We start from the raw sequence: 26701 nt of genomic DNA on the forward strand, positions 1-26701 counted from the left end.
TCAGTTTGCTTCTCTTCGCACCAGCAGTTTGCCGAGAGCACGTAAGCGTCTCAATCCTCCCCCGGATCTCGGAAAACGCACACGCTGCAGTTTCACACGAGCATCTCCTGGGTCGAACAGCTCGAGCTCAAGGCTTCGTCTCAACCTGCTCATTACAACTGTGTTATGAAGAGACCAGAGGTGTAGTGGCGGAATACATGAGACAGAAAGATGGTGCGGATCAATGGGAGCAGTGTTGAGGTGAACACCAGGGCACATTTCACCCAAAAGCCAAAAGAAAAAAACTCTGTTTTTTATATGTGACCCTGGACCACAAACCCAGTCACATGGGTCAATTCTTTGAAATTGAGAGTTATACATCATCTGAACGCTGAATAAATAAGCTTTCCATTGATGTATGGTTTGTTAGGATTGGACAATATTTGGTCGAGATACAACTATTGAAAATCTGGAATCTGAGGGTGCAAAAAAAATCAAAACATTGAGAAAATCTCCTTTAAAGTTGTTCATTTATGTTCACGATTGTGCTGCATTCACTCACGGAAATAAATGTTTTATATATTTACAGTAGGAAATTTACTAAATATCTTCATGGAACATGATCTTTACTTAATATCCTAATGATTTTTGGCATAAAAGAAAATTTTGACCCATACAATGTATTGTTGGCTATTGCCACAGATAAACCCGTGCGACTCGAGACTGGTGACGTGATCCAGGGTCACATATACTACTATTTTTTTCCCAAAGCATTAAGATTTTAGATGTATTTTTAATGCACACACACACACACACACAAAAACATTCAGTACTTTCATGTCCAGAGTAATTTCCATGATTCCCAATAGTGATTCTCATCGGTTAATTACATTTATGTATTTAATTCAATTCACATTTGTATAGCGCTTTTCACAATACACATCATTTCAAAGCAGCTTTACAGAAAGTGCATGAGTCCACATTACAGTTAGAGTGATCTGTTATCAGACTAAGTTATGTATTTTAGAAATGTATATACACAAAAATCACAGTTAGCTAAAAAAAATATTAATTTAAACAATGTAATAATTAAAGGCAGATACAATGAGCTCATTGAAGTAAGGAATACTTGTCTGTTAACAAATGATTATGACATTTAGAAAAATGTTGATTCAGAGTTTGCGGACACTTTCAGCAAAGGAACGAAAGCAATTCACAGAGCCAACGATATTCATCATAATACAGTAATTCTTGCTATTTTGCATTACAGTAATGACAGTGAGATAGTTGTGTATTATGTTAAGGCTATTGAGCTTCATTGTCAAGACTGCAATTGTCCTAAAATACATTTTCCGAAAGTAAAATAATATAACTTCTGCTGTAGTTTATTTCTTAGAACTGATAAGAATGTAAATGTGTACCTTGAAATGCAATGTAAGTCGCTTTGGATAAAAGCGTCTGCCAAATGCATAAATGTAAATGTACATTTCTTTTGGATTTGTGGTGAAAAGTGACCTGCATTTCTTCTTGACGCATGTTTTCACAGGTTAATAAGAAGATGCTGCTCCATAGATTCAAATGAATAATTTCATGCACCCATTTCACATGCATTCAGTCATTATTTACAGTAATTGCTTTAATTGAGTCATTTGTGTTCATTTTTTAAAAGGATTCTGCAGTCACCGTAATTGACTGAGAGGTAAAAGTGTTGTTGGACAAAAGGTCAGCTTATTTAACATGCTTTGCTCTGATCTCAGCGTAATGCACTGATTTTATTCGCTCGCATGGGAAACGGGAAGTAAAAAGTCACACTTTAAAGGGGTGGTTGATTATGATTTGACTTTTCTAACTTTAGTTAGTGTGTAATGTTGCTGTTTGAGCATAAACAACATCTGCAAAGTTACAACGCTCAAAGTTCAAAGCAAAGGGAGATATTTGCTTTTAAAGAAATCACTTTTTAAGGACTACAACAAACGGCTGGTAGAGACTACACCACATTCCTCCCGGGTTAGTGACATCACCAACCCTAGAATTTACATAAACCCCGCCCCCTGAACACGATTTATAGATTATCAAGACAGAATATGCTAATCAATGACTAGAAGATAACTACACATAAGCTTCATAAACTCGTCAACTAACCATTCAGAAATGTCCTGTTGCTTCTACATGTTGTCTCTTCTTCTTGAGTCTCTCCATCATTGTCTGACTCCGGTTTGAACATAAAAGGCTAAAAGTTTTTGAAATTTTCAGTGCATGTGTGTGTGAGTGCAAGCTGTTGAAGCTCCGCCCCCTGTGCCGAGAGCAGCAGCTCATTTGCATTTAAAGGGACAGACACAACGGTGTGTTTTTGCTCACCCTCAAAAATGAAAATTTTAACATGCTCTATAAAAATATCTGTAGGGTATTTTGAGCTAAAACTTCACACACACACTCTGACTTATTTTACATCTTGTGAAAGGGCATTATACCACCCCTTTAAGGATGTTTATGACATCCTTGCAGCAGAAACAGTAAGATTCATCCACAGGTGTGTTCATGAGAACTATATATCATATCTTCCTGTATCATGTCTGTTTGTGTTTTCATTCCCATTTCTTTCCCTCTTTCTTTGATGGATCAGTTCGGTAGCAGAACGTACAGCAGCGGCTCACAAAACGAGGACCACATCTAATCAAACCAGATCATCCAGGTACGCTTGAACCCATTGCATCGCTAATGTGGGCCATAATGCTCAAAACTAAATAAAACACAAATTAGATATAAAACATGGAAACTTTCTTTTTGAAAGCTTAAAGCAATAAGGCATCAGAGTCTGTGTATCACGGGTAAAGTATGTTTTCAGCAAAGAATAGTGAAGCACATACATATATCTTATTGATATTAATCAGAATAAAGTAATATAGTTCATTTAATTTGTTATATAATATATAATAATAATATAGTTCAGTATGATCAGGACGCGGCTCGTCCATCAGAATACAGTCTGAACTATCCATTTTATATTATTTTAAATACAATCAAATTTTAATGTGATAAAAGAATTATAAAATAATATAGTTTAATATTTACTGAATATTTAAGTTATTACACTGTTAAAAATATTTATAATTATAATAAATTATAATATAAAAAAATTTAATATCACTATATTTTATCACATGTATAGTATATCATTGTATATTTTATGTAGCTCAACAATGAAATATTTTTTATATTTATAAATATTATAATTTAAGAAATATTTGGTAGCACTTTATTTTAGTGTCCTTGTTACATATGTTACATGTACTTACCATAGTAATAAGAGTAAATTATGCATAATTACATGCAAAAACCAAACCCTAATCCTACCCTAACCCTATAGTAAGTACATTTAGTTAATTAATATTACTCAGTACTTAAATATATAATTACACTGTAACAATGACACCTTAAAAAACAGTGTAACCAAATATTTTTATTTACTTTGCATATATATATAATTTTGGTTTCTTAATTATTTATTTTTTCAGTAAAAAACATTAAAATATATTGTTATTATGCTTTTTTTTTTTTCTCAATGAAAGTTTACTATATATTTTGTATATAATATTTTAACATTTTTGTATTTTAAATATTCAGAGTGGAAGTAAATCTATTTAAATGTTTAGGTTCATCTAATTTTTAGTTAATTTTGGTCCTTGAATGCAAAATGTTTATACCTCGTTTGCTTTTGGATAATGACTAACTGTAACTGTGCATTATGCCACTAATGACATTTGAGTGTAGATAATTTTGTGAGAAGAAATGAAATCAGTCTGTCATTATATACAAATATTTGACAGATTCAAGTATCCCAGAGAAGCTCAATATCTTTCCCTCTCTCCTGCCGCTCAGGATCTACATCTGTCATGTTTTCAGACGGGTGTGTGTGAATTGTAGTCACGTACTGTATCTGACTGTAATAGTTTCTGTGTATGAGTGTCAGAGCTCAGAGCGTTCGATTAAAACCGTGGCAGGGGGCCGCACTCATTTCTGACGCACCATTTTGATGTTTCCAGAATGAAAAACTGCAGCAACCCATAATGACTGTCATTTCAGACTTCAAACAGGAGCCGGGAAGCAATCCGACAGCCCTTTTCCCCTTTCCACCTCCAGTAGCGAGAGGGAAGATAAAAGGAAACAGGCAGACGAGAGGAGTGAATTTCATGCTTTTCTGATCACAGTGTGTTTCAGATCCGTGTGTTTCTGATCCGCGTGTCAGTAGAGCACAACTCTCCTCTTCTGTTCCGGAGGTACAATCCCATTCATTGTTTTCCAAAGAGACATTGAATTTTAGCAATAATTTACAAAGCTTTCAAGACAGATGTAACATGAGTTTCTTCAGTGATGATATATGCTTCTGTAGATCCAAAAGACACTTCCCATAATCCTCAGCTGAGAGTGACCAATCAGAGTTGATGCTTTGGTCAGTTGCACTCCCATGAAGCATTGCGAATGAAAAAAAAAAGATATATTAGCAAATTGTAGGCATATATATATATATATATATATATATATATATATATATATATATGGGGAAAATGATTACATGTTAAATATTATTAAATATTAAGCAGCACAACTGTTTCCAGCACTGATAATAAATCATCATATTAGAGTGATTTCTGAAGGATCATGTGACACTGAAGACTGGAGTAATGATGCTGAAAATTCAGCTTTGATCACAGGAATAAATTACAATTACCGTATATTTACATAGAAAACAGTTAATTAGTTAATTCTAATAATATTTCACAATATTTCAGTTTTTACTGTATTTTTGATCAAATAAATGCAGGCTTGATGAGCAGAAGAAACTTCTTTCAAAAACATTAAAAATAGTAATGTTACCAAACTTTTGTGTGTGTATACAGACATATATAATATACCTATATAAATATAATAATAAACACACACACACATATACAGGTGAAACTCCAAAAATTAGAATATCGTGCAAAAGTTCATTTATTTCAGTAATTCAACTTAAAAGGTGAAACTAATATATTATATAGACTCATTACATGCTAAGTGAGATATTTCAAGCCTTTATTTGTTATAGTTATGATGATTATGGCTTACAGCTTAAGAACAGTTTCAAAATTTCTGAGATTTTGAATTTGGGGTTTTCATAAACTATAAGCCATAATCATCAAAATTATAACAAATAAAGGCTTGAAATATCTCACTTTGCATGAAATGAGTCTGTATAATATATTAGTTTCACCTTTTAAGCTGAATTACTGAAATAAATGAACTTTTGCACGATATTCTAATTTTTGGAGTTTCACCTGTATTATGCAATGTTAGATGCGATTAATCACGATTACTAATGAATGGGGAGATAGACTGCAGAACAAGCCTGTCATCACGGTTACTGTTATGCACTTTTAAAATAAATATATTATATCAAATTTCTTCTCAGGTCAGAAATGGAACAACTTCTTTCATTGATACCTGATGTTTTTACCAGAAGCCCCAGACCGGCTTTGAGTCTTGTTGAGAATTGTTCCACATGATGCAATTCAAACCCAAACTCACCTTTTACATTTGGAGATTATCTTGCAGTTGATCTCTGTGTAACCTTGAGAAACTCAGAACAAACAGCAAATATATGATGCAATATGACCACATCAGTATATAGAGCTTAATATGGATTTCTTTGATTTTTGTATTTAGAACAATTCAAATTCATATTCATGAATCATGAGGTGCATCCTGGCGTTCTTGCAAGTATGCACTATTCAATGGCGTTTTGTAGAATGTGTGATTAGTGTGTTCACACTGAAAAGCGCACTTTAAAGCTGTAATTCTTTAAGTTGATTCTTAGCAAAAAACACTTTGTTCTTTCAAAATGATGTGCTCATTAATGTGTAATTACTTCTACCAACTAATCAAGTATTCTCGTAAGCGTAGAATCTGCCATTTAGAATACATACGAGTGAGTCGCCTGAATGGCGGCAGCCATGTTGCGCCTCCATCTTGAAAATACATTAGCCTAAGAGGGACATACCTGGAAATTCAAGCTTCGGCTTTCGCGTTTTGACACTCAGTGGCGGCGTGACGAATGCGAGGGGGAGATTACTCGCGACTGCCGGTGTGGTGAACAATCGAGTCCGGTTGAAGAGATGAGTCCGGGCTTAGGACCCAAGCAATCCGATTGGCTCAAAGCACATTTTTAGGGTAATCGCTTTAGTTCCTGGTTACAAATAATAGAAAATCGCTTTATTATAGAAGAAGTTTGTACTACGTTATAACGAGTCATTAATGTATTTTAACTTATATGTTTAATATACTAGTATTTAAACGAAGCTATAGATTGTGAAATTAAACATTTCTCGTTGTTAGTGTGTTTTTTTATAATAAATAAACAACATATTTGAGCTTCAGACAACTACATTCTCGACTGAGAAACTCTTAAAACTACATTTCGTGACACAATAACAGTCGTATTTTTAAATTTCGTGGTCTTTCTCCTCTATTGACGCAGCCCGGACTCATCTCTTCAACCGGACTCGATTGTTCACCACACCGGCAGATTTGAAATAATACGGCCACCGTAGGAGTTAAAACGCCCTCGGAATGGGAGGGGCTAGAAAGTAATATTCAATTGGTAGTCATAAACAATTTCACCGCTAGATGGGAGAAAATCCTACACAGTGTAGCTTTAAAGACCCGAATTATGCACTTAATTGACTCTGACATTGAACGACAAAATAACGTATAAAATTCATACACTACACGGATGAGTACATAGTGCATAGCATACGTGTTTAGTGTGTTATTTGGGACACAACTGGGTGATTCTCCAACTACAGGCACTTTTGTGTCCTTGGCCTTTTTTTGTAAATAAATAAACAAACAAGTGCACAAATAAATTGTCATTATGAAGTTCATGCTCCAACATCCTAGTAACCACCAAATATTGCCCCTTTTTTCTTTAAAAAATGCTTTTGCAAGGCTGTTTATTAGCAGATTTTGCTGTTTTATGCTTGTCCCCAACCCAGACTGGCCCTCTTTGAATGTTAAAAAATTATATTAAAGGATTGATTTAAAAATATTTTTAACATGTTTGTCTTAAGGACAAATAAAATAATATCATACCATCGAAATTCCATATGTATATCATAATTTTGAACTATTTTTGGAATGAAATAAGTCTGTCCCCAGGTTTTCCGTCATTTCCACCTCCCTCAACAAAATCCACTTTAATAGATCCACCTTAAATATTTTATTTACTTGGTAACCATGGAAATAATAGTGAAAAGGACGTATTAGTTGAAGATGAAACTTCAGGCACATGTGCTCTTCAGCACAAGAAAATAAATCAAGGTAACTCAAGCTTTTATACAGAGTATTTTTATTCAGCGTCATTTCCACCTTGGCTGTAGTACGGTTGAATTATGTACAACAAATATGAAAATAGTGTATTTATGTTTATTACGAGTAAACAACATAATAAGTCCAAAAGTAGCTAAGCCTGACATGAGGGAGTGCTAATATTGCAGAAAAACTGCTAAAATGTCATTTCCACCTCTGAGAAGTTACAGGCGTAGCTTTCGACATGATATATGTAGTTTTTGTGCGCTATCTGCATGTTCTCATGACATATTTGTGCTTTTGGACTGAGAACTTTATATATAACCAATCCAGTACACTCTAAATGTATTTTTATTTATCTATATTTATATGAATGTTTTGAGCAGGTTCATATAATTTGCATATCATTTGTAATCATTATTTTTAAAACTATTAGGTATACTGTTCAACTCATATATGTTAAATAATAAAATACATGGTTAAAAATATTTTGGACTGGCAATTTAAGTAAAAATAAACAGAAACAATCTTTCCACCATAAACCGTCATTTCCACCACTACAGTTTTTAAGAAAAAAAATAAGAATAACCAATGATGTGGATCTAAATGTATTTTAAATCAAGTAGTTATAGTTCATTACTTACAATATTATGTGTAAGTGACTTATAATAAACATAGACCTGAGCAAAAATGAAATGCTGTAGGCAAAAATCCCAACTCGTGGCATTTAGCAACTTTAAATAAAAATTCATTAAGTTCATGAAGTATTGAGATTTATTTTGTTACATGATTAGGTAGCCACTGATGTTGTTGACTGATACATAATCTTATATAATCAGTTTTACAATATTATATTGTAATAAAATACATAAATTGAAAAGTGGTGGAAATGACATCTTTGAAAGCGCTCTTCAGAAAAACTGTTCAAAATAATAATAATCCATGGAATTCTAAAACTGCCCACTGTTATATTGTGTTAGAAGACAAATGAATGAAGCTAGGAAGATTGAGTGTTTTAAGAGAGTGAATTTTCCATAAACTCACAGTGCCAAAAGTGCTCCTAGTTGGAGAATCACCCAACTATAATGTGCTACTTGTTATGCAGATGATATCAGGGGGAGGGACAATCTCATTCTAGACAGCATTTGATTGGACGAATATTTCAGGACGAGTCCTCAACATCTTTGCTCCATTTTTCCGAGAGAGAAAAACTGAGTTTATCTGCTAAAAGGATTTCGGTGTCAATCTAGTTTTGATAAGACAGGGTTTAAACTTTCATGCTCTCTGTATATAAACCCATGTCTGCTTTTATTTTTAAAGGTGTTGAATTCAGGAGAAGTGGAGCGGACGTGTTCATGATGAACTCTGGGATCTTCCTGCAGGCCGACTGTTATTTTAAGACCGTCTTCTTATTGATAGCAGCGCTTCATCAGCTGAATTATTCAGCGTTCAGGGTTACCTGACGCCCTACAGGTGCTGAGATGGGTCAAACCTCCCTCTGTCCTCCATCATACGAGACTTCAGACACATCTGATTCCAAAGATGAGTAATATTTCAGTCGTTTCATGCTGATGTTCGTTTATACATTAGATTTATTAGATATGAAATGGCAACATGACAAAAATATGGATCTCAGCACACCATGTTGAAGTTGATATATCTGATAGAAATATATAATGGCAAAATAAGTAATCTGCGTCAACAGGGCGTAATTCATCCAAAAACAACAATTTTGTCATCATTTACTCGACCTATTTGTATGAACCTGAAAAATCTGCTTAACAGGGTGAATACTGTAAATGATGACAAATTATGAGTGAACAATTCCTTTAATAATCAAACCCAAAATGTCTGGCCTTCACTGTTTGTCTGTGGGATAAACAGATGGTAAATATAATTGTATTTGTAATTTGCTTACAATAATTGAAGGGACAATTCTCCTGGTGTTAAAGTCAACATGAAACACTGTTTGCAATGTATTTTACTTCCATTATGAGATGTATTTTCATTGAAACCAAATGTTAAAATAAATAAAGTATAGCAGAACTTGATTTTATCCATCAGGAATTGATTGGATTGTAAAGATTGTGAAGGAAAGTTATTTCATAAGCAGGGCAAGTCATTACATTTTGATTAAAGATTAAGAAGACAAACATTAGTTTTCTTCAGAATAAGGTGCACAGTAACACCTAAGACTTAATAAGAGATATGTGTTATGAAAAGTTAATTTTGATTTCATGTTGACTTTGAAGTGCTCAAGGGAGAAATGTTCACATGGACGTCCCTGTTCTATGATTTGAGATGATCGATATCCTCACAAAGGTTGTGAGAATATGAAAACATGCATTACCAGCAAGCATGAGAAGAACAGAGAAAAAGCAAGAGAGTTTGAGAAAGACGGCTTGTGCTTTTCAACAGATTGAGCTGCAGTCCTGAGTGGCATCTGTCACAGTGATAATTGACAGCTGTCACTCATTATGTATGGACAGTGAAAGGGTCATGGGCGGATCCAAGCGCTCCGTTTAACGTCTCTGTGGCGGCACCGATAACGTTACTGTAAACATATTTATAATCTCCCAAAACTCAGATCCAAAGCACGCACATCTACAGCAAAGCAAAATGTTGCTCAAATTGGGTGATCAACAAGGAAAATGATAAAAAGGGGGGAAAGTCGGCGCACCACGGCTCCAAAAATGTGAAAAATGTAATTGTTTAGACACACACACAGGTGGGAACGCTTCGAGCACGTAGACTCTTCGTCAGACAATTAACAGTTAAACACCATGCCTTTATACTCACAGGTAACCCCCCCACCACCACCACCACCAAAAAAAATTTAAAAATGATACCAATTATCACCCAAGAGAACAAAGAAAGGCAAGGGAAAAATACAAAGGTATTGTATATTAAATGTGAAAGTCAAATTAAACATACAAAATTAATATCAATTCAAATAGTGATATGGACGAGATAGTGATATGAAATGGACGAATATTAAATTCAATGAATCCCCTAGATGCCATCGTATCTAGTGTGTAAATCCAGAAGGTTTCACGTTAATTCATGATGAGAATTTGATATTCGTCCGATTCTTTAAGATTTGCTTGATTTTGTTGTTGGTTTATGCAGGTATCTCTATTTGACTTTCACATGCATTATCTTTGTATTTTTCCTTTTCCTTTCTTTGTTCTCTTGGGTAATAATTGGTATCATTTTTTTTTTGTGTGTGTGTGTGTGGGGGGGGGGGGTCACCTGTGTGTATAAATGCGTGGTGTGTTTAAAGGGTAACTCTTGCCAAAATGCAATCTTTTTGTTAATCTACCCGAGGCAAACTTTCATTTAAAAGCATAATTAGAATGGAAACGCCACTTTTAAGTTTGACCTTATTTTCGTTTTGAGTCAAATTGCCTTTTGAATGGGAAAAATCGCTATTTTTAAAACTCTAATGCGGCTTGACACAACATGAAACTGTGCTGGAAGTCTCACCAGAGGCTCTACACATGAACTCCAGCATTGAGAACAGTGTTTGTGTACACAGAGTTTACTAAAGAGAAAGATTTTGAACAACTCTTTGACAGTCAAAAATAGTCGATCTCCGAATGTGAATGAACTGACTCTGAATTTTAGTATTGTCTCTTATATGAGGATCCTTTTTCAAATACAAGGTCAATATTGATTTTCACTAACGACAAAACAACAAATTATCCGTGAATTTATAAGGAACTAAGCTTTAGGAGCTTTCCATCTTTACTCTCCTCCCTGTTACATTGCATTCCCTTTGACGTTTAATTGTCTGACGAAGAGCCTACGTGCACGAAGCGTTAGCACCTGTGTGTGAGTCTATCATTACATTTTTCACATTTTTGGAGCGGTGGTGTGCCGACTTTTTAATCTCCCAAAACTACCATCAACTTTTTCAATGGATAGTGACCTTTTTTTTTTTTTTTTTTTAAATAAATATTATCTAAACATAAAGGAATAATCTACCCAAAACCAAAAATGCTCTTATTGTTTACTCACCCTCAAACAGGGTTATTATCGATGACTAAAACATTTTCATAACTTGAAATAAAATAAACATTAACTGTAATAAAATACAGGCAACATTTCTAAATTTCATTCAAAGTACTAAAATAACTGAAGTAGTTCTGAAATAAAATGAATAAAACTAAATAGACTACAACTAATGAAAATTAGAAAACCAACAAAATGATTCAAACTTATTCAAATTGATTAAAAACTATGGAACTATACTTATAAATAAATTAGATTAAATAACATAAAAACTATAGTAGTATATTAATAATACTTAAATAACACGAGTTCTAAACCCATATTTTGTTATTTCTACTGTCGAACAATGAATTGTTTTATGCATGAAGATTCTTCATTAATTCTCCTTTTTTATTCCATGTTTGCCAGGTTTGTACTTAGTACTAATATAATAAGACAGTGAGATTTAAAGATCAAATCAATATGCCGCTTATTAATGATGCATACTATGTACAGGCAAGCTGATGAACCCAGAATATAAACTCAACACTCTCGTTATCCGTTTTTCTGTAGAAAACCATTATGAAGAAAACGCTTCACCAATTAGCACATTGCATTCATATTCTGGGCTCGTCTGCTCACCTGTATCTAGTATGATCATCAGTAAGGTGTAAACTCAATTTGATCTTTTAATATCAGTGTTTTAGTACATTAAGGCACTTTAAGTGTTTTTCATGTTAAGCATTGAAATATTGCAGTAGGATGATCACAAGTGCCCAAAACTTGCATTTTGTTCACATATTTTTTTCTTTTTCTTCATTTCGAGGTCTAAATATTTGTGGATTGAAACAGATGGAAGTTCTACGGGCATCTCCATGCCAGTCACATGACTGAAAACTATGAACACGTCTTGGGAGCCTCATGAGGGTGAGTAAAGAATGACAGAATGTCCATTTTTGGGTGAACTGTCGCTTTAAATTCAGCTCTTTAAATCTCAGCATATGCAATTAAAAACCCCATATTGTTCATGATTAGCATCTATTAAAGTCATTTATAATCCAATCCAACAGTTTCAACGCTGTGCTCATCGTGTGTCTGTGCTGAAAGGCGTTTGAGGCGTCCCGTCGTAAGGCCTCCTCAGACGGTGGTGACTCTCATCACCACTTCTCTAGGTTTGGTGGTGTTCGTGCCGACGGGACTCGGCGAGCTCCGGGGCTCGTGTGGCCGAAGATGGCTCAATAAATAGCGAAGGTTATACGGACAGTGTTGTTCAGGCAGAGCCGGGCCGTCGGTGCCTGTGGGGTCCTGTGTGGTGTGTGTGGTGCCGTCGGTCACGTCGGTCACGTCGAGCGCTGGCGTCCCAGCAGAAGCCATGAGTGAAGACGGTGACGGAGAGACGTCCACTCTCACCGGCTCCCTCTGGTGGAGCAGCGAACGCTTCAGTTCCTCGCTCTTCTTCACCTCCTCGCTGTCTCTCTTTTTGTCGTAATTTAAAACTTTCCACTGCTGATTGACGGCCTGCCAGCGATGGAATATGCGGAAGACGGACCGGCCCTCGTGGACGATTAGAGCTGTGGAGAGATTGATTCGGGGTTATGTTTCTGCAATGTTTTTTGTGATTCATGACTGAACAACAAAGTTTAGAGGCCCTATTTTAACGATCTAAGCACGGTCTAAAGCGCACGGCGCAAGTACACTTGCGCGAATCCACTTTTGCTAGTTTAACGACAGGAAAAATTATCGGCGCATGGTCTAAAAGGGTTGTCCCTATTCTCTTAATGAGTAATGGGTGTGTTTTGGGCATAATGTGCAATTAACCAATCAGAGTCTCATCTCCCATTCCCTTTAAAAGCCAGTTGCGCTCATGCCATGGCGGATTCGCTATTTACATGGTGGAATTTGCAAGTGGAAAAACTGAACGCTTCTCTAGCGCGGAAACGGATCTGCTCGTGTGCGAGGTTAAAGCTTTACATAACAAAAAAATACTGCGCCATTGACTTTCATTTGCCTCAAAATAGCAACGCTCCAACAATGTGCCAGAACACTCCTCGTTCTCAGACCAGCAGCCCATGGGCGAACAAATGGGCGCAAATGCATTTGCTATTTAAACAACGTGGCGCAGGACGTGAAAATGATAACTGCGTCGGGCTGAAACTAGCAAAATACACTTGCGTCGCGCCTGGCGCTGCATTGCACCGGGTGTAAGATAGGGCCCTAAAGGGTCACATCACTGAGATAAAGAAAATGATAACACTTTACAATAAGGTCTCATTTGTTAACATTAGTTAGCACGATCTATCATTACCATGGTATAAAATGTCTATCGTTAGAGATTTTGCTACAGCGCGGTATGTAAATATATAGCACTATTGACACTTCAGAGTGATGAAATGTGAGAATATAAGCTTGATGTTAAAAAGAGTTATTAGTGCAATATATCCTATCCTGAAAAGGAAAAAGGAAAGTTTGCGCACAGAAAGCTGCCTCTCTTAGAAGGCGAACACGAATTTTGGACGCGCTCGATGTTAAAAAGTGTTATTAAACACAATAACCAGTGAAAAAAAAACTCAATGCATCACAGAAAGCCATGTCTCTCAGCAAAGTTCTCTTTCACGTCTTATTGCACTTGATGGTCGAATACACACACAGTTATAGGCAGTTCTTCCCTCTAAAAGCAATCAGAGGCAGTCAGTGGTAAATTGAGTGAGAAAACCATATACATGTATTTAAAAATACTTGAATAACAATATAAGTTTGAGTTAATGATGACTACATTAGTATTGTTAAGCAGAGATGGGGGACTCGAGTCACATGACTTGACTCGAGTCGCAAATTTAAGGACTTGAGACTTGCTTGACTAAATTAAGAAAATGACTCGGCTTGACTTTGACTTGAGATCCAATGACTTGAGACTTGACTTGACTTGAACTGTATGACTCTAAATTGACTTGATATACATTTTTATATAAATCATCGCAACATCAATTGATGAACAAAATGAAAGCAATGGAACCATTGACGCCAGTCATCAGATTCTGCGTGATTGCGTGACGCTGCACAAGCACAGAAAAAACACATCGCGGTGAGCGCGCTAAATATAAAAACATCTCCCAGCATCGTTTCCTTTTGGATATAAACACTAGAAATTGACCATATTCATACAAGAAGATTTGCTGTACGCATAATAACAGGGCAAGGGATATCGGACGACCATCACAACCTCGAACAGTCGAACTTCATTCACCACGTCTAAAAGTAAGCTATGGCTTGGTTAACCTGTTTGTTATAGTTAATTTGACTATCTTTAAATCTAGAGAGAATATTGTTCAAAACAGCATGCCTCTTTATACACAATTATGTTTTCAAATGTAGCTTAATGTTGTCAATATTCAAATGATAATTAATTATGGCATATGTTTTGTATAACATTTGCCACATTTCTTTCCAATCATGCTTTAAAGCCAAATATGTCGTTCTTTCCAATGACAAAAAAACAACATAGAAAACTGTTACCGATTATTATACTCGTTATATAACTTATATAAAGGGGATGCCAGTTTAAAGAATGCCATTTGGTGGCATAGGAACCATTATACTTGAATTGTGAATTGTTTAATACCTTCTGCAATGTTTAAGGCATATTTATTTTTTCATGCTTTATTGTTGGCCTTATTTCAGTTACATTTACATTTTAGGCTATGTAGTTTGAAATTTTATTTATTTTTAATTTTTTAGATTTTTATTGTAGTAACCACTCAGCTGTATGTGGAAATGCATATTTTAAAAAAATGTTGCAAATAAAACCATAGTCCACAACTTCTGTAGTTTTAACTTATTTTAATATATAAATTCAGTGAAATAATCAAACGTTTGTATGACTTGCCAGTGACTTGTGACCCAAGCTACGACTTGACTTGACTTGCTTGACATAAAGCTGTGACTTGACTTGACTTGACTTGCTTTTCACAAAATTTACTTGGACTTGCTTGAGACTTGAAGGTTAAGACTTGAGACTTGCTTGTGACTTGCACAAGCGTGACTTACTCCCACCTCTGTTGTTAAGTGAACTTTTGCTTTAAATCCTGTATTCTTCTCTAATGACTGAGGATGAATAGGACACAATCTCTCCTGCTGCCGCATGTTTTATATGCCGTTTGCTCAAAAACAAACAAACTGAATCATTCATTCACTGATTTCTTTTGCTTTTTTACTTCTCCTTCTGTTTACGCTCATATGTGACCGTATGTATTTAGTATTCTATCAAATCTGTGTGGATGTGAATTCGCTGCACTCACTGAGACTGAGACTCAATCATTAAAATGTAGCAGATAATATTACATACTGTATTAATGCATGATATAATATTTAAAAGTTGCTACATGTGTTCTTTTTCCTTTAGATTTGACTCCCGCTGTATTAGATTCATGGTCACAGGTGCATTGTGAGTCACAGAAGAAGATTAAACGAGGTATGGGTTCTTTACAGACCCAGTTTCAAGGTTTTTCTGCTTTTAAAACACTCATACTGTCTGTGGATTTCATTAAAAGAGTTTGTAGTCAAATTCTCCTTCATCTTTTCTTATAAATATATTTATTGTACTAAGAAAACTATAACTTTCAGAAAGCAGTGAAACTTCCCCAGTGAAAAAAAGAGCTGAACTAAACTGCATAAACGACTTAGGCTATTATGACTGAATATATCTTTCATTTAAACCCTAAGTTGACCTCTGACCCCAAGCAGAACCGCACGTACCGATGCAGATGACGTCCATGAAGCCGTACATCCCGTAACAGATCTGAAAGAGCAGGTCTTGCCGTTGCCATTTGGCCGAAGGGCTGAGAGACGACCACACGAGCCACGAGATGCTGGCGATGAGGAAGAGGGAACCCAAGATGGCCGCCGCTATCTGGACCTTCTCTATGACGGTGAGGGAAATCGCTTGCCACTTCATTAGAAGACAAAGACGGAGAGAGAAGGGTGTTTCAGTTCTATTGCATCTCACTATTCAGGATTGAGAGTCAAGATCCAGTTCTTATTCAAAACTATATGTGACCCTGGACCATACAACCAGTCACATGCATCAATTTTATTTAATTGAGATTTATAAGCGTTCCATTGATGTGTGGTTTGTTATGATAGGACAATATTTGGTCGAGATACAACTATTGAAAATCTGGAATCTGAGGATGCAAAAAAATCGAAACATTGAGAAAATCTCCTTTAAAGTTGTTCATTTATGTTCACGATTGTGCTGCATTCACTCACAAAAATAAATGTTTTATATATTTACGGTAGGAAATTGACTAAATATCTTCATGGAACATGATCTGTACTTAATATCCTAATGATTTTTGGCATAAAAGAAAAATCGATAATTTTGACCCATACAATGTATTGTTGGCTATTGCCACAGATATACCCGTGTGACTCGAGACTGGTGACGTGATCCAGGGTCACACATGATTCAAACATTCTCTGGTTTGCAAACAAATGATTCAAATGAACTCGTTCTCTATAAAAGACTCAAGAATCATCCTCACAGTAAGTTTTAGTTGGGTTTGAATTGGCACAGAGTGTTCCTTGATTCACTAAACCTCAGTGACGATGTGTAGTTACAGACACACATTTGGAGTTTTATTGTTGGTAATGTTGTTTATAAATGCACTTTATTTAAAACAATATAGTACGACCAAACACAGTATTGTTCTTGTTTAGTGTAGTACCGTTTAGTTTGGGGTTTTTTATTGATTATTTTCAGCAAGGACACATTAAATTGATCAAACGTGAGAGCAAAGACATTTTTAATGTCACTAAAGATTTTTTTATCTCAAATAAATGCTTTTGAAGTTTCTATTCATGAACAAAAATGTATCACAGTTTCCACAAAAAAAAGAATTAAGCAGTTTAAGCTGTTTTCAACATTGATAATAAACATAAATGTTTTTTGATCATCAAATCATCATGATTTCTGAAGGATCATGTGACACTGAAGACTGGAGTAATGATGATGAAAATTCAGCTTTGATCACAGGAATAAATTACATATTACTATAGATTCACATAGAAAACAGTTAGTTTAAACTGCAATAATATTTCACTATTTTTACTGTATTTTTGATCAAATAATTGCAGACTTTGGTGAGCAGAAGAGACTTCTTTCAAAAACATTCACAAATCTTACAGACCCCAAACTTCTGAACATTATTGGAGGGGACCTTGCTCCAAATTAAAATAATTTTGAGTAGAATAATTAAGAATCAAAACCGTTACTATACTAATTCAGGCCTAATTTTGTAAACAGTCTTCAGTCTTGCAGTGGTTTTGTGTAGTTGCATCATTTAAAGGGGTGTTTGATTATGATTTGACTTTTCTAACTTTAGTTAGTGTGTAATGTTGCTGTTTGAGCATACACAACATCTGCAAAGTTACAACGCTCAAAGTTCAGAGCAAAGGGAGATATTTGCTTTTAAAGAAATCGCTTTTTAAGGACTACAACAAACGGCTGGTAGAGACTACACCACATTCCTCCCGGGTTAGTGACATCACCAACCCTAGAATTTACATAAACCCCGCCCCCTGAACATGATTTATAGATTATCAAGACTATGCTAATCAATGACTAGAAGATAACTACACATAAGCTTCATAAACTCATCAACTAACCATTCAGAAATGTCCTGTTGCTTCTACATGTTGTCACTTCTTCTTGAGTCTCTCCATCATTGTCTGACTCCGGTTTGAACATAAAAGGCTAAAAGCTTTTGAAATTTTCAGTGCATATGTGTGTGAGTGCAAGCTGTTGAAGCTCCGCCCCCTGTGCCGGGAGCAGCAGCTCATTTGCATTTAAAGGGACAGACACAAAAACGGTGCGTTTTTGCTCACCCTCAAAAAGTGACGACTTTAACATGCTATATAAAAATATCTGTGGGGTATTTTGAGCTAAAACTTCACACACACACTCTGGGGACATCAGAGACTTATTTTACATCTTGTGAAAAGACATTATACCACCCCTTTAACACGTGTTGTACCTGCAGTGGGTTCTTGGTGCTGATGGCGATCACCTGATACTTGTAGTAACAGAGTTCACAGGTCCACGAGCCTCTTTCACTGATCCACTTGATGAGACACGGCTGATGAGTGCTGCGAACGGACCCGCTGCAGCGACACGGGCTCAGCAGCTCGCCCTGACACACACACACACACACACACACACACACACACACATGAGACTCTCAGTAAAAACACCATTGCCTGAGCATCCAGAGAAGAGAATGAAGCAATATTAACCCTGTAAAGCCTGACATGAACCTGACATCCCCATACTCAAGGATGATAAAACATCAGAATTTTATTCAGGGGCCCAAAATATGCAGTTTGGTGCAGATACTGATATTTATATGGCCAAAAAGTAAGATGAAATTCTGATGCTCACTTGTAATGTAAATCAATGAGAACATAAAATCCATATAAATATAAGATGTCACTCTATATCTCCAGTAATCTTAGTAAGATGATATTTAAATGCTTAGTTTTATGATGAAATATCTGTAGTTTTAAAACTTAAGTGCAATGCAATACAATGATGATTGACAGACGAACAAAGAAACGTTCCTCAAAAGCATTGACTCACATTTTAACATGATTTTTCTAAAGAAAAATAAAAAAATGTATGGATAATCCAGTAAAACTTAGTTGCTTCAGTCTAGTAAGTGTTCATCTTAAAATATTAATGACAACATAAAAGTTATTCTTATGTTTACTTTATAAAAATTAGTTTTCACAGAAAACTGAAGACATGAACCATAAGCATAACATTTTTACAATAAAAAAGACCTTTTACTTTCTAAAAAAGTATAAACTATCAATCAGACGACAGAAGGCATGTAGTAGATTGTGTGCAACAGGTTTTTCAGCAACGTTTTGATCCTTTAGAGCCCTTAGAAATTCTTAGTTTGTAAATAAATATGTTTTTAAAAAGTCTTTTTATCTGCACCTTTTCAATACCCAGCACTTTTTATCATCTATTTATTTTTCAGTGTTTTATCTTGGTTTTAGACAGTTCAGACATAATGAAAAATGAATTGACTATTTCAGAATTAATAATTTATCTTCCTCATGGACACTGTATGAATTTTAAAATTGGATAAAGAGAACTAAAGCCCAACATTCATTCATTCAGAGTGACTTGTAACTGCGCTACACATGGTAAACTGCAGAAGCGCTGTGATTATGTGGAATAAACAAACTAACAGATTGACTGTGCTGTTCATGCTGTGTTTGGATATTTAAAGGAATAGTGCACTAAAAATACAAATGTCAGGTAGAATGTGAGAATCTCCAGGTGAAGAACCACTGATTTATTTCACCTGCACAGAAGCATCTTAAATATCCTTTAAAAACAAACTAAACTCTCCTTTTGTGTTCTGCAGAAGACGGAAAGTCACGCAGGTTTGGAACAACATGAGGGAGAGTAAATGATGACAGAAATTTCATTTTTTGGTGAACTACAATACTGTTCAAAAGTCTGGGGTCAGTGCTATTTTATTAACTCTTTCCCCGCCATTGACGGAATTTTCTGGCTTTCCGTGTTTTCACTGTTATATGGTAGGGGGCGCTATTACATCTCCTGATCCAAACACTGATGAAGAAGAAGCAGAAACAAGTGATGATTTTCACGATTTTCTCAGCTTTATATTCAAAGTGTTGCTTTTTTATGAAACTTACCCATATTCTTTTTTTTTTTTTTTTTTTTTTTTAAAGCAGAGGGTCTGTTCTTTCTTTTGATATGTTGCATGTTCAGATATTCATACAACAAAATATTCTGGGGGCCATGAATTTTTTGTGAAAAGTATCAAAAACACTTGCAACTTTTTGTTAAAACACTGGCAGTGAAAAGTTCATATTTAGACATTTGTAATGCTATGAAAGATTTCTTTATCAAATAAATTCTGTTCTTTTGAACTTTATATTCATCAGAGAATCCTGAAGAAAATTTTTTTTTACAAAATGTGTCTTGATCATCAAATCATCATGATTTCTGAAGGATCATGTGACACTGAAGACTGGAGTAATGATGCTGAAAATTCAGCTTTGTATCACAAGAATAAATTACACTTTACTATATGTGACCCTGGGCCACAAAACCAGTCACAAGGGTCAATTTTTTTAAATTGAGATTTATGCATCATTATAAATAAGCTTTCCATTGGTGTATGGTTTGTTAGGATATGACAATATTTGGTTGAGATACAACTATTGAAAATCTGGAATCTGAGGATGCAAAAAAATTGAAACATTGAGAAAATCTCCTTTAAAGTTGTTCATTTATGTTGTCAATTGTGCTGCATTCACTCACAAAAATACATGTTTTATATATTTACGGTAGGAAATTTACTAAATATCTTCATGGAACATGATCTTTACTTAATATCCTAATGATTTTTGGCATAAAAGAAAAATGGATAATTTTGACCCAAACAATGTATTGTTGGCTATTGCCACAAATATACCCGTGCGACTCGAGACTGGTTTTGTAATCCAGAGTGACATATATTACAATAGAAAACTTTTTTTTTTATTAAACAATTTGAATTTGTAATAATATTTCACTATTTTTTACTGTATTTTTGATCAAATAAATGCAGCCTCGGCGAGCGGAAGATCCTTAAAGTCCTTAATCCTTAAAATCTTACCGACCCCAATCTTTTACTGTGCAGTGAATGTATGCAGATTGACTAAATTGAAATGTGTATCTTAAAAAACAAAACTATAACACAAGCATCCAGATGTTAGTTTAGTCATAACCTGCACTATTTCATAATTGAGTGGCACTCTTTGTCATGACACCTACTGTACAACACCTATTAGCCCTGACACTTAAAGATAAAGAATAAAGAAAAGGGCTCTGTCCCAAAGTCTATTCCAAAAGAGAATATCACATTATGGGATTGGCTTTACGACGGATCCAAAATGTAAGAGAATCTTTGAAGAATTTTATATAGTATTATAAATATACTTACCAATCATTTACTACCCTAGTACTGTTCAATCTCATTAAAAATGGTCTATTTTACCCAATATCTATGTGTGCTGTCTATATTTATGCTTATTAGAGTATTGTGGCATTATTTAGCAACATACACCGAAAGAAACTGAAGGATGTCTTTTGAAACAATTTCCACTTAAAGTAAATTTCACAAAGAAACAGCAAGTAGCAGTGAATTAAACATTGTTAGAAAGACTGAGATGGTATTTTCTTGTATAATGCACTCCAATAAACTTTACAGTGTTCATCCGGCAATCCAGTTTAGACTGGTTTAATCTGGTTTTTCTCACTATGTTTTGGACGTGGACATCTAATGTGCGTCTTGTGCGGTATTTTTTACTAGGGGACGGTGTTGTACTGCGTAATGTGTGTGTGTGGCGTTCTGCCCTCCTGCATGTACGGGACAGTGTGTGACGAACGCGGATGGATGTAGTGACTGTCGTGTGTGTGTGAAGCATAACTGAGGAGCAGCAGACACAGGAACAGGTGTGGCGCAGTGTGACGCTCACCTTCCAGCAAACACTAACGCTAGCGTCACGCTGAGAGACATCGACACTCGCACAAACAACGTGCAGAAGATGAGTGTATAAACAGAGCTCGAGTTAAACGTTTCAGAGCCCAAAATCAGATCAGATAAACTAATGCGAGGATGCTATTGCTCAGTTTTGTTCACTTTAAAGTCCCCTTGTAGTGAAATCCAGCTTTTAATGTTGTTTATGTGTCTATGTGGTGTTTTTAATCTGCTTTAAGCCAAACCATGTGTAAATTCATAAGTCGACAGCATTGCTGAGTATTTCCTCCTTAAAACTGCAGTGAACCAAAGACAGTCTCAAAAACACGCTTTGAAATCGCTGGTGTTTCTGACATCACAAACTACCTTGTAACCAATCAGATCAACGTGTGATCGTCAACCAGTGGATCTCTGAGCTGAGTGAGTGAGTGGAGGCGGGGCTCGTTTGCATATTCATAGAACCGTGCATACTAAATGAGGCAAGGGTGTCGAGTTACATTCAAGATATTTTAAGGCATTCAAGGAAAAAACATTAAAATATGTCATTTTGGAGTTTTAAGGGGGACTTTAAGTGATTGCAAAGAAATACAGATAGACTCAGGTTGGTGATGTTGTGTTTTGCTGTATTTTAGAAGAAACATCTGAGAACATTTGAGCTGATGCTTGAATAAAACATGTTTGAAGCTGTTACGCACAGAAAAACTGTGGTAACAAGTCGAGAAAAACAGGCGAGATCCGCGGAATAAGGAAAAAAATATCATCTTGTGCATTTGGATGTTAGAATCAGCATGCAAAATAATTGAAGCGGTGCGTCCGAAATCACATACTGCACACACATGCGTTTCTTTCTCAACTTTTTACATTCACTTAAAACATTACTGCCTGTGTTTACATGTACACTCGCCAAGATCTGCATTTTGACATTATTTTGTGTGTATTTGACTGTTTAAAGGGGTCATGAACTGGCTTTTTAAAATGTTTTATATTGTTATCTGAGGTCAACTTATGATTCGCATGGTCTTTACATCAAAATGAATAAGTAATAGGCTATTTTCTACCCTGGTTTTGAGCCCAGCTCCTGAAACGCTTGGTTTTTATGGGCGTGCCGCATTGAAGACTTGGAAGTAAACGCCCACTGCTATGATTGGATAACAGTTTTGCATATTATAATGAGTTCCACTGTCATGGTGGGCGGGGCTAAACCGGCAGTGTTGAAGTGGGCGTTGATCTTCTTCTGCGGAGGCGGGGTTTGATACCCTTTGACGTCAGAGATCCCCACTCTGAAAAGCCTGTTGTTCGCTGTGCCTGCTGTCAATAAAAGCTTTTATTGGACTAACAAGGAAGTTTTCAGTTCTGAAACTTACAGGATATTCTTATAGTATGATGACCTCTTATATGTCAGAAGCTCAAGGAAAATTTTATTTCTCAGTTCATCACCCCATTAAGCGCAATAAGCAGCAAAAAAGAACTCAACGTATTCAGACACACTACTTTGTTGGCGTAATGTTTTTTTTTATATATACTATACAGTATGGAAGTATTAAATTTTGGATGCCGCGCTAGTCTTCTTTTTATAGAATACCATCGACAAAGAAGCCTTTTGGACCTTTACACACACTTTTATGGTTGCAAACCATTAAACGGACAGACTGGACTGATGAAACCTGCCACTAAAGCATGAATTTGATGTAAACAATAAGTCTAGATGATATTCATATATGCAGTTCATAGGGAGCATAATGTTTTAGCTTATAGTGGCAATATGAAATAACATTTAAACCTATAACATTACAAACTATAAGATTTTTATAGACTTTTTTTCTGGCAATTGCAAGTTTATATCTCTCAATTTGGACTTTATAAGTTAAATCATAATTTTGACTTTTTGTCCTCAGAATTGCAAGTTTTTCTTCTCAGAATTGTTGAGAAGATGTACACTCGTTATGTGGTTTCAGACTACAAATGGCTATTCCCTAAAATCATGCCCTATTTGGGGGTATAGGGGGCGATTTCGGATTCAGCCTATGTCTCCTGAGCAATGAATGAGCAACCTCTGAGCAAAGTAACAAACTTTAAAATGAACGGGAATAGCATGGACTTTGAAGATCTCAATCATATTGCAGACTTTGGTATTGTGGCAAATCTGAGCACCGTTTGAGACCGTATTGAGATAACTGAAATTACTGGGATCTCTTTTCCTAAGGAAACACAGGAGACTCTCATTGCTTTAATCTCATTGCTGTCTAGGAGACACAGCTGAGATATTAAAGAGATTTTCTTCATGATTATCTCCTTTAATTCGGCATTGCCAGAGTTGCTCTTATGAGAAACATCTGAGACAAAGTTGATACTTGAATTAAAACTCCATTATGTCTCTTGTCTTGAGCAATGAATGAGCAACCTGTGAGCACACAAGAAGCTTTAAAATGAATGAGAGTAGAATGGACTGAGAAATATTTGAGTTCATATTGAGCTCTCTGTGTTTTGATTGCAGACTTCAGTATTTTGGAATATCTGAGCACCGTTTGAGACTGCATGAGATGATTGAGGATATATGTGAGATTACTGGGGCCTTCAGGAGAAACATCTGAGAATTAGGAGACTCAATTTGATCTCTATTTAATCTCACTGCTGTCTAGGAGAATCAGTTGAGATGTATTTTTCTTTCTTCCGTGTCTCCGAGAGCAAAATGTTATTGCTCACACACAGGTTGCTCTTTCATTGCTCAAAAGACTAAATTGATTTCTCAGACATGTTTTAATTATCAAGATGTTTCTCCTAAAATTCTTTAAGCAAAGTACAAATAGAAACAAATGACTTTTCCTCGCAGACTTTGGTATTTTGTCAAATCTGAGCACAGTTTGAGACATTGCTGAGATCTCGAGGAGTGATGTGAGATCCTCATCTCCTGAAACTCAATGTAATCTCCATTTAATCTCATTGCTGTCTAGGAGAAACAGTTGAGATATTGAAGAGATCTCGTTTGTGATTATTCCTTCCTTTGTGTAATCCTGCGCTCCCAAAAGGACATGTTATTGCTCACAGGTTGCTCTTTCAAAGCTTAAGAGGCTTGATGGAGTTCTCAGACATGTTTAATAAAAATATTAACTTTATCTCAGATGTTTCTCAAAGTTGTGTGAAAACTAAAATTGGCATATAGTGCACCGTAAAAAAAGTGCTCAGTTTACTTACACAGTAAAAAACGTTGGGTTATTTGTTTAACCCAACCGTTGGGTTACACATATTGGGTCAATATGTTGGGTTGTTTTCCAAAAATATTGGGTCATTTTTAAAATCGTTGGGTAATTTCTAGAAATAACCCGACTGTTGGGTTAAATAGCCTTAAGTATACTTCAAAAATTTTTAGGAAACCCGTTGCCTAAATTAAATTAAAAATAATTTTAAGGCAACGGGTTTCCTCAATTTTTTTTTAAGTTAAGTCAAGTTAAGACTTTTTACAGTGTGGATAGCAGCTCAGATTATTTGATATTTGGATTCATTGATGAGAAATATTTGATTTTAAATTAACTTTTGATTGCAGACTTTGGTATCTTGTCAAATCTGAGCAGCACAAACATTATTGAGTAACACGTGAGATTTCAGTTTCTTTCCCCTAGAAGAAACATCAGAAGAAGACTTAAAATTCTCCATTAATCTCTTTACTCTCCAAAAGTACTCCGTACTCCTCCCGCCAAAGAGCCGAGCTCTCCTTTAAAAGCCGCCTCAAGCTCAACTTAACGTGAGGATTACATAAGCACGACCCCGATGCTCCTTCAGCCAACAGCGCCGAGAGGAAACAGAAAGGGAGTGTGTGTTCAGACACAGGCCCGTCTGCAGATGGACTTCGTGGGAGCGAGTTGCCGGACAGTATGAGGAGAGCTGGAACAGCCAATGGGAGGAGGACGGCACAGGAGGAGATGAGGAGCGAGTCCAAAACCTGCAGCCTAATCCACCTCCGTGTTCTCAGACGCCATTACAACTGTGACAATCTGTTTCACTTACTCCACCGAGAGCTGAGGGCCGTTCAGTTTACTCCTATTCTAATTCACTTCAGGTACACTCAAAAAAAGAAAAGAAGCCATTAACCCAGCCGTTGGGTTAAATTTTTAAAGTACATTTTTAACCCAACGTTTGGGTTTGTCCATATCTGACCCAAAATTGGGATAAAACAACCCAGCATTTTTCAGTGTTGTGACAACTAAACTTACAAATGTGTGTAATGTGAACCCAAGCAAACTCAACTAGTCATCATGAAATCAAAATTGACAGTTCTTGTTTGTGTGCAGTATTGCAGTGTTTAGTATCAATGATTGATCCGTGCACATCAATATTTTATTTTATGTGCCTCGTAATCTTGAATCAGAATAACTTCCTCTTCTCTGATGACGAGGGCGGGGCAACCTGTCACTCACATGAGATCCACCAATAGCAAACCACAACCATCCAATCAATTCCCCACAGACAAAATCAAGCCCCGCCCACATTCGTTCTTGTTCCAGAAGCGTTTCACTCGGATATACGACACAATAGAGAAGAAAAGACAAGCGCAACTTATGTTTCATGCCGACTTTACGTTCAGTTGACAACATTTGTGGCGTAATGTTGATTAAAATAAATTTGACTTGTCCCTCATTTTCTTTTAAAAAAGCCAAAGTTGAGGCATTTACAATAAAAGGGATTTTTTCATAAGAAATGTGTAGAGTTGTTTAAATCAGTTTTGTTCACCCTACAAACATGTTAATGTACATATTATTGAATTACAGTTTGGTCCCATTTACTTCTACTGTAAGTGTTTCATTGATTTGTGTGTGTGAGTGTGTGTGTGT

General features: G+C 35.8%; 1 protein-coding gene and 1 long non-coding RNA gene across 3 annotated transcripts in view; one reads left to right on the plus strand and one right to left on the minus strand.

The window, feature by feature from the left end:
- The first annotated feature begins 12144 nt into the window (after nucleotides 1–12144).
- Nucleotides 12145–19881, plus strand: LOC307164825. 2 transcript variants are annotated; one of them, XR_013822344.1, is made up of 4 exons: nucleotides 12145–12243; nucleotides 15716–15784; nucleotides 16054–16241; nucleotides 19749–19881. It is a non-coding gene; the product is annotated as an uncharacterized lncRNA (long non-coding RNA). The 2 variants fall into 2 exon arrangements; XR_013822345.1 differs by lacking the exon at nucleotides 19749–19881 and having other exon boundaries at nucleotides 16057–16125.
- Nucleotides 12241–26701, minus strand: part of LOC307164818 (E3 ubiquitin-protein ligase MARCHF4-like) — a 31316-nt gene continuing 16855 nt past the window's right edge. The window contains exons 2-4 of the mRNA XM_079881964.1: nucleotides 18348–18503; nucleotides 16069–16261; nucleotides 12241–12887 (exon numbers count right to left, since the gene is read on the minus strand). Coding sequence (XP_079738090.1) covers nucleotides 12454–12887; nucleotides 16069–16261; nucleotides 18348–18503 — 783 coding nt within the window. The 3' untranslated portion in view covers nucleotides 12241–12453. The remainder of the gene's footprint in view (nucleotides 12888–16068; nucleotides 16262–18347; nucleotides 18504–26701) is intronic.

The sequence above is a fragment of the Squalius cephalus genome (assembly GCF_949319135.1).
Source record: "Squalius cephalus genome assembly, chromosome: 9".
In the NCBI taxonomy this organism is placed as follows: Eukaryota; Metazoa; Chordata; class Actinopteri; order Cypriniformes; family Leuciscidae; genus Squalius; species Squalius cephalus.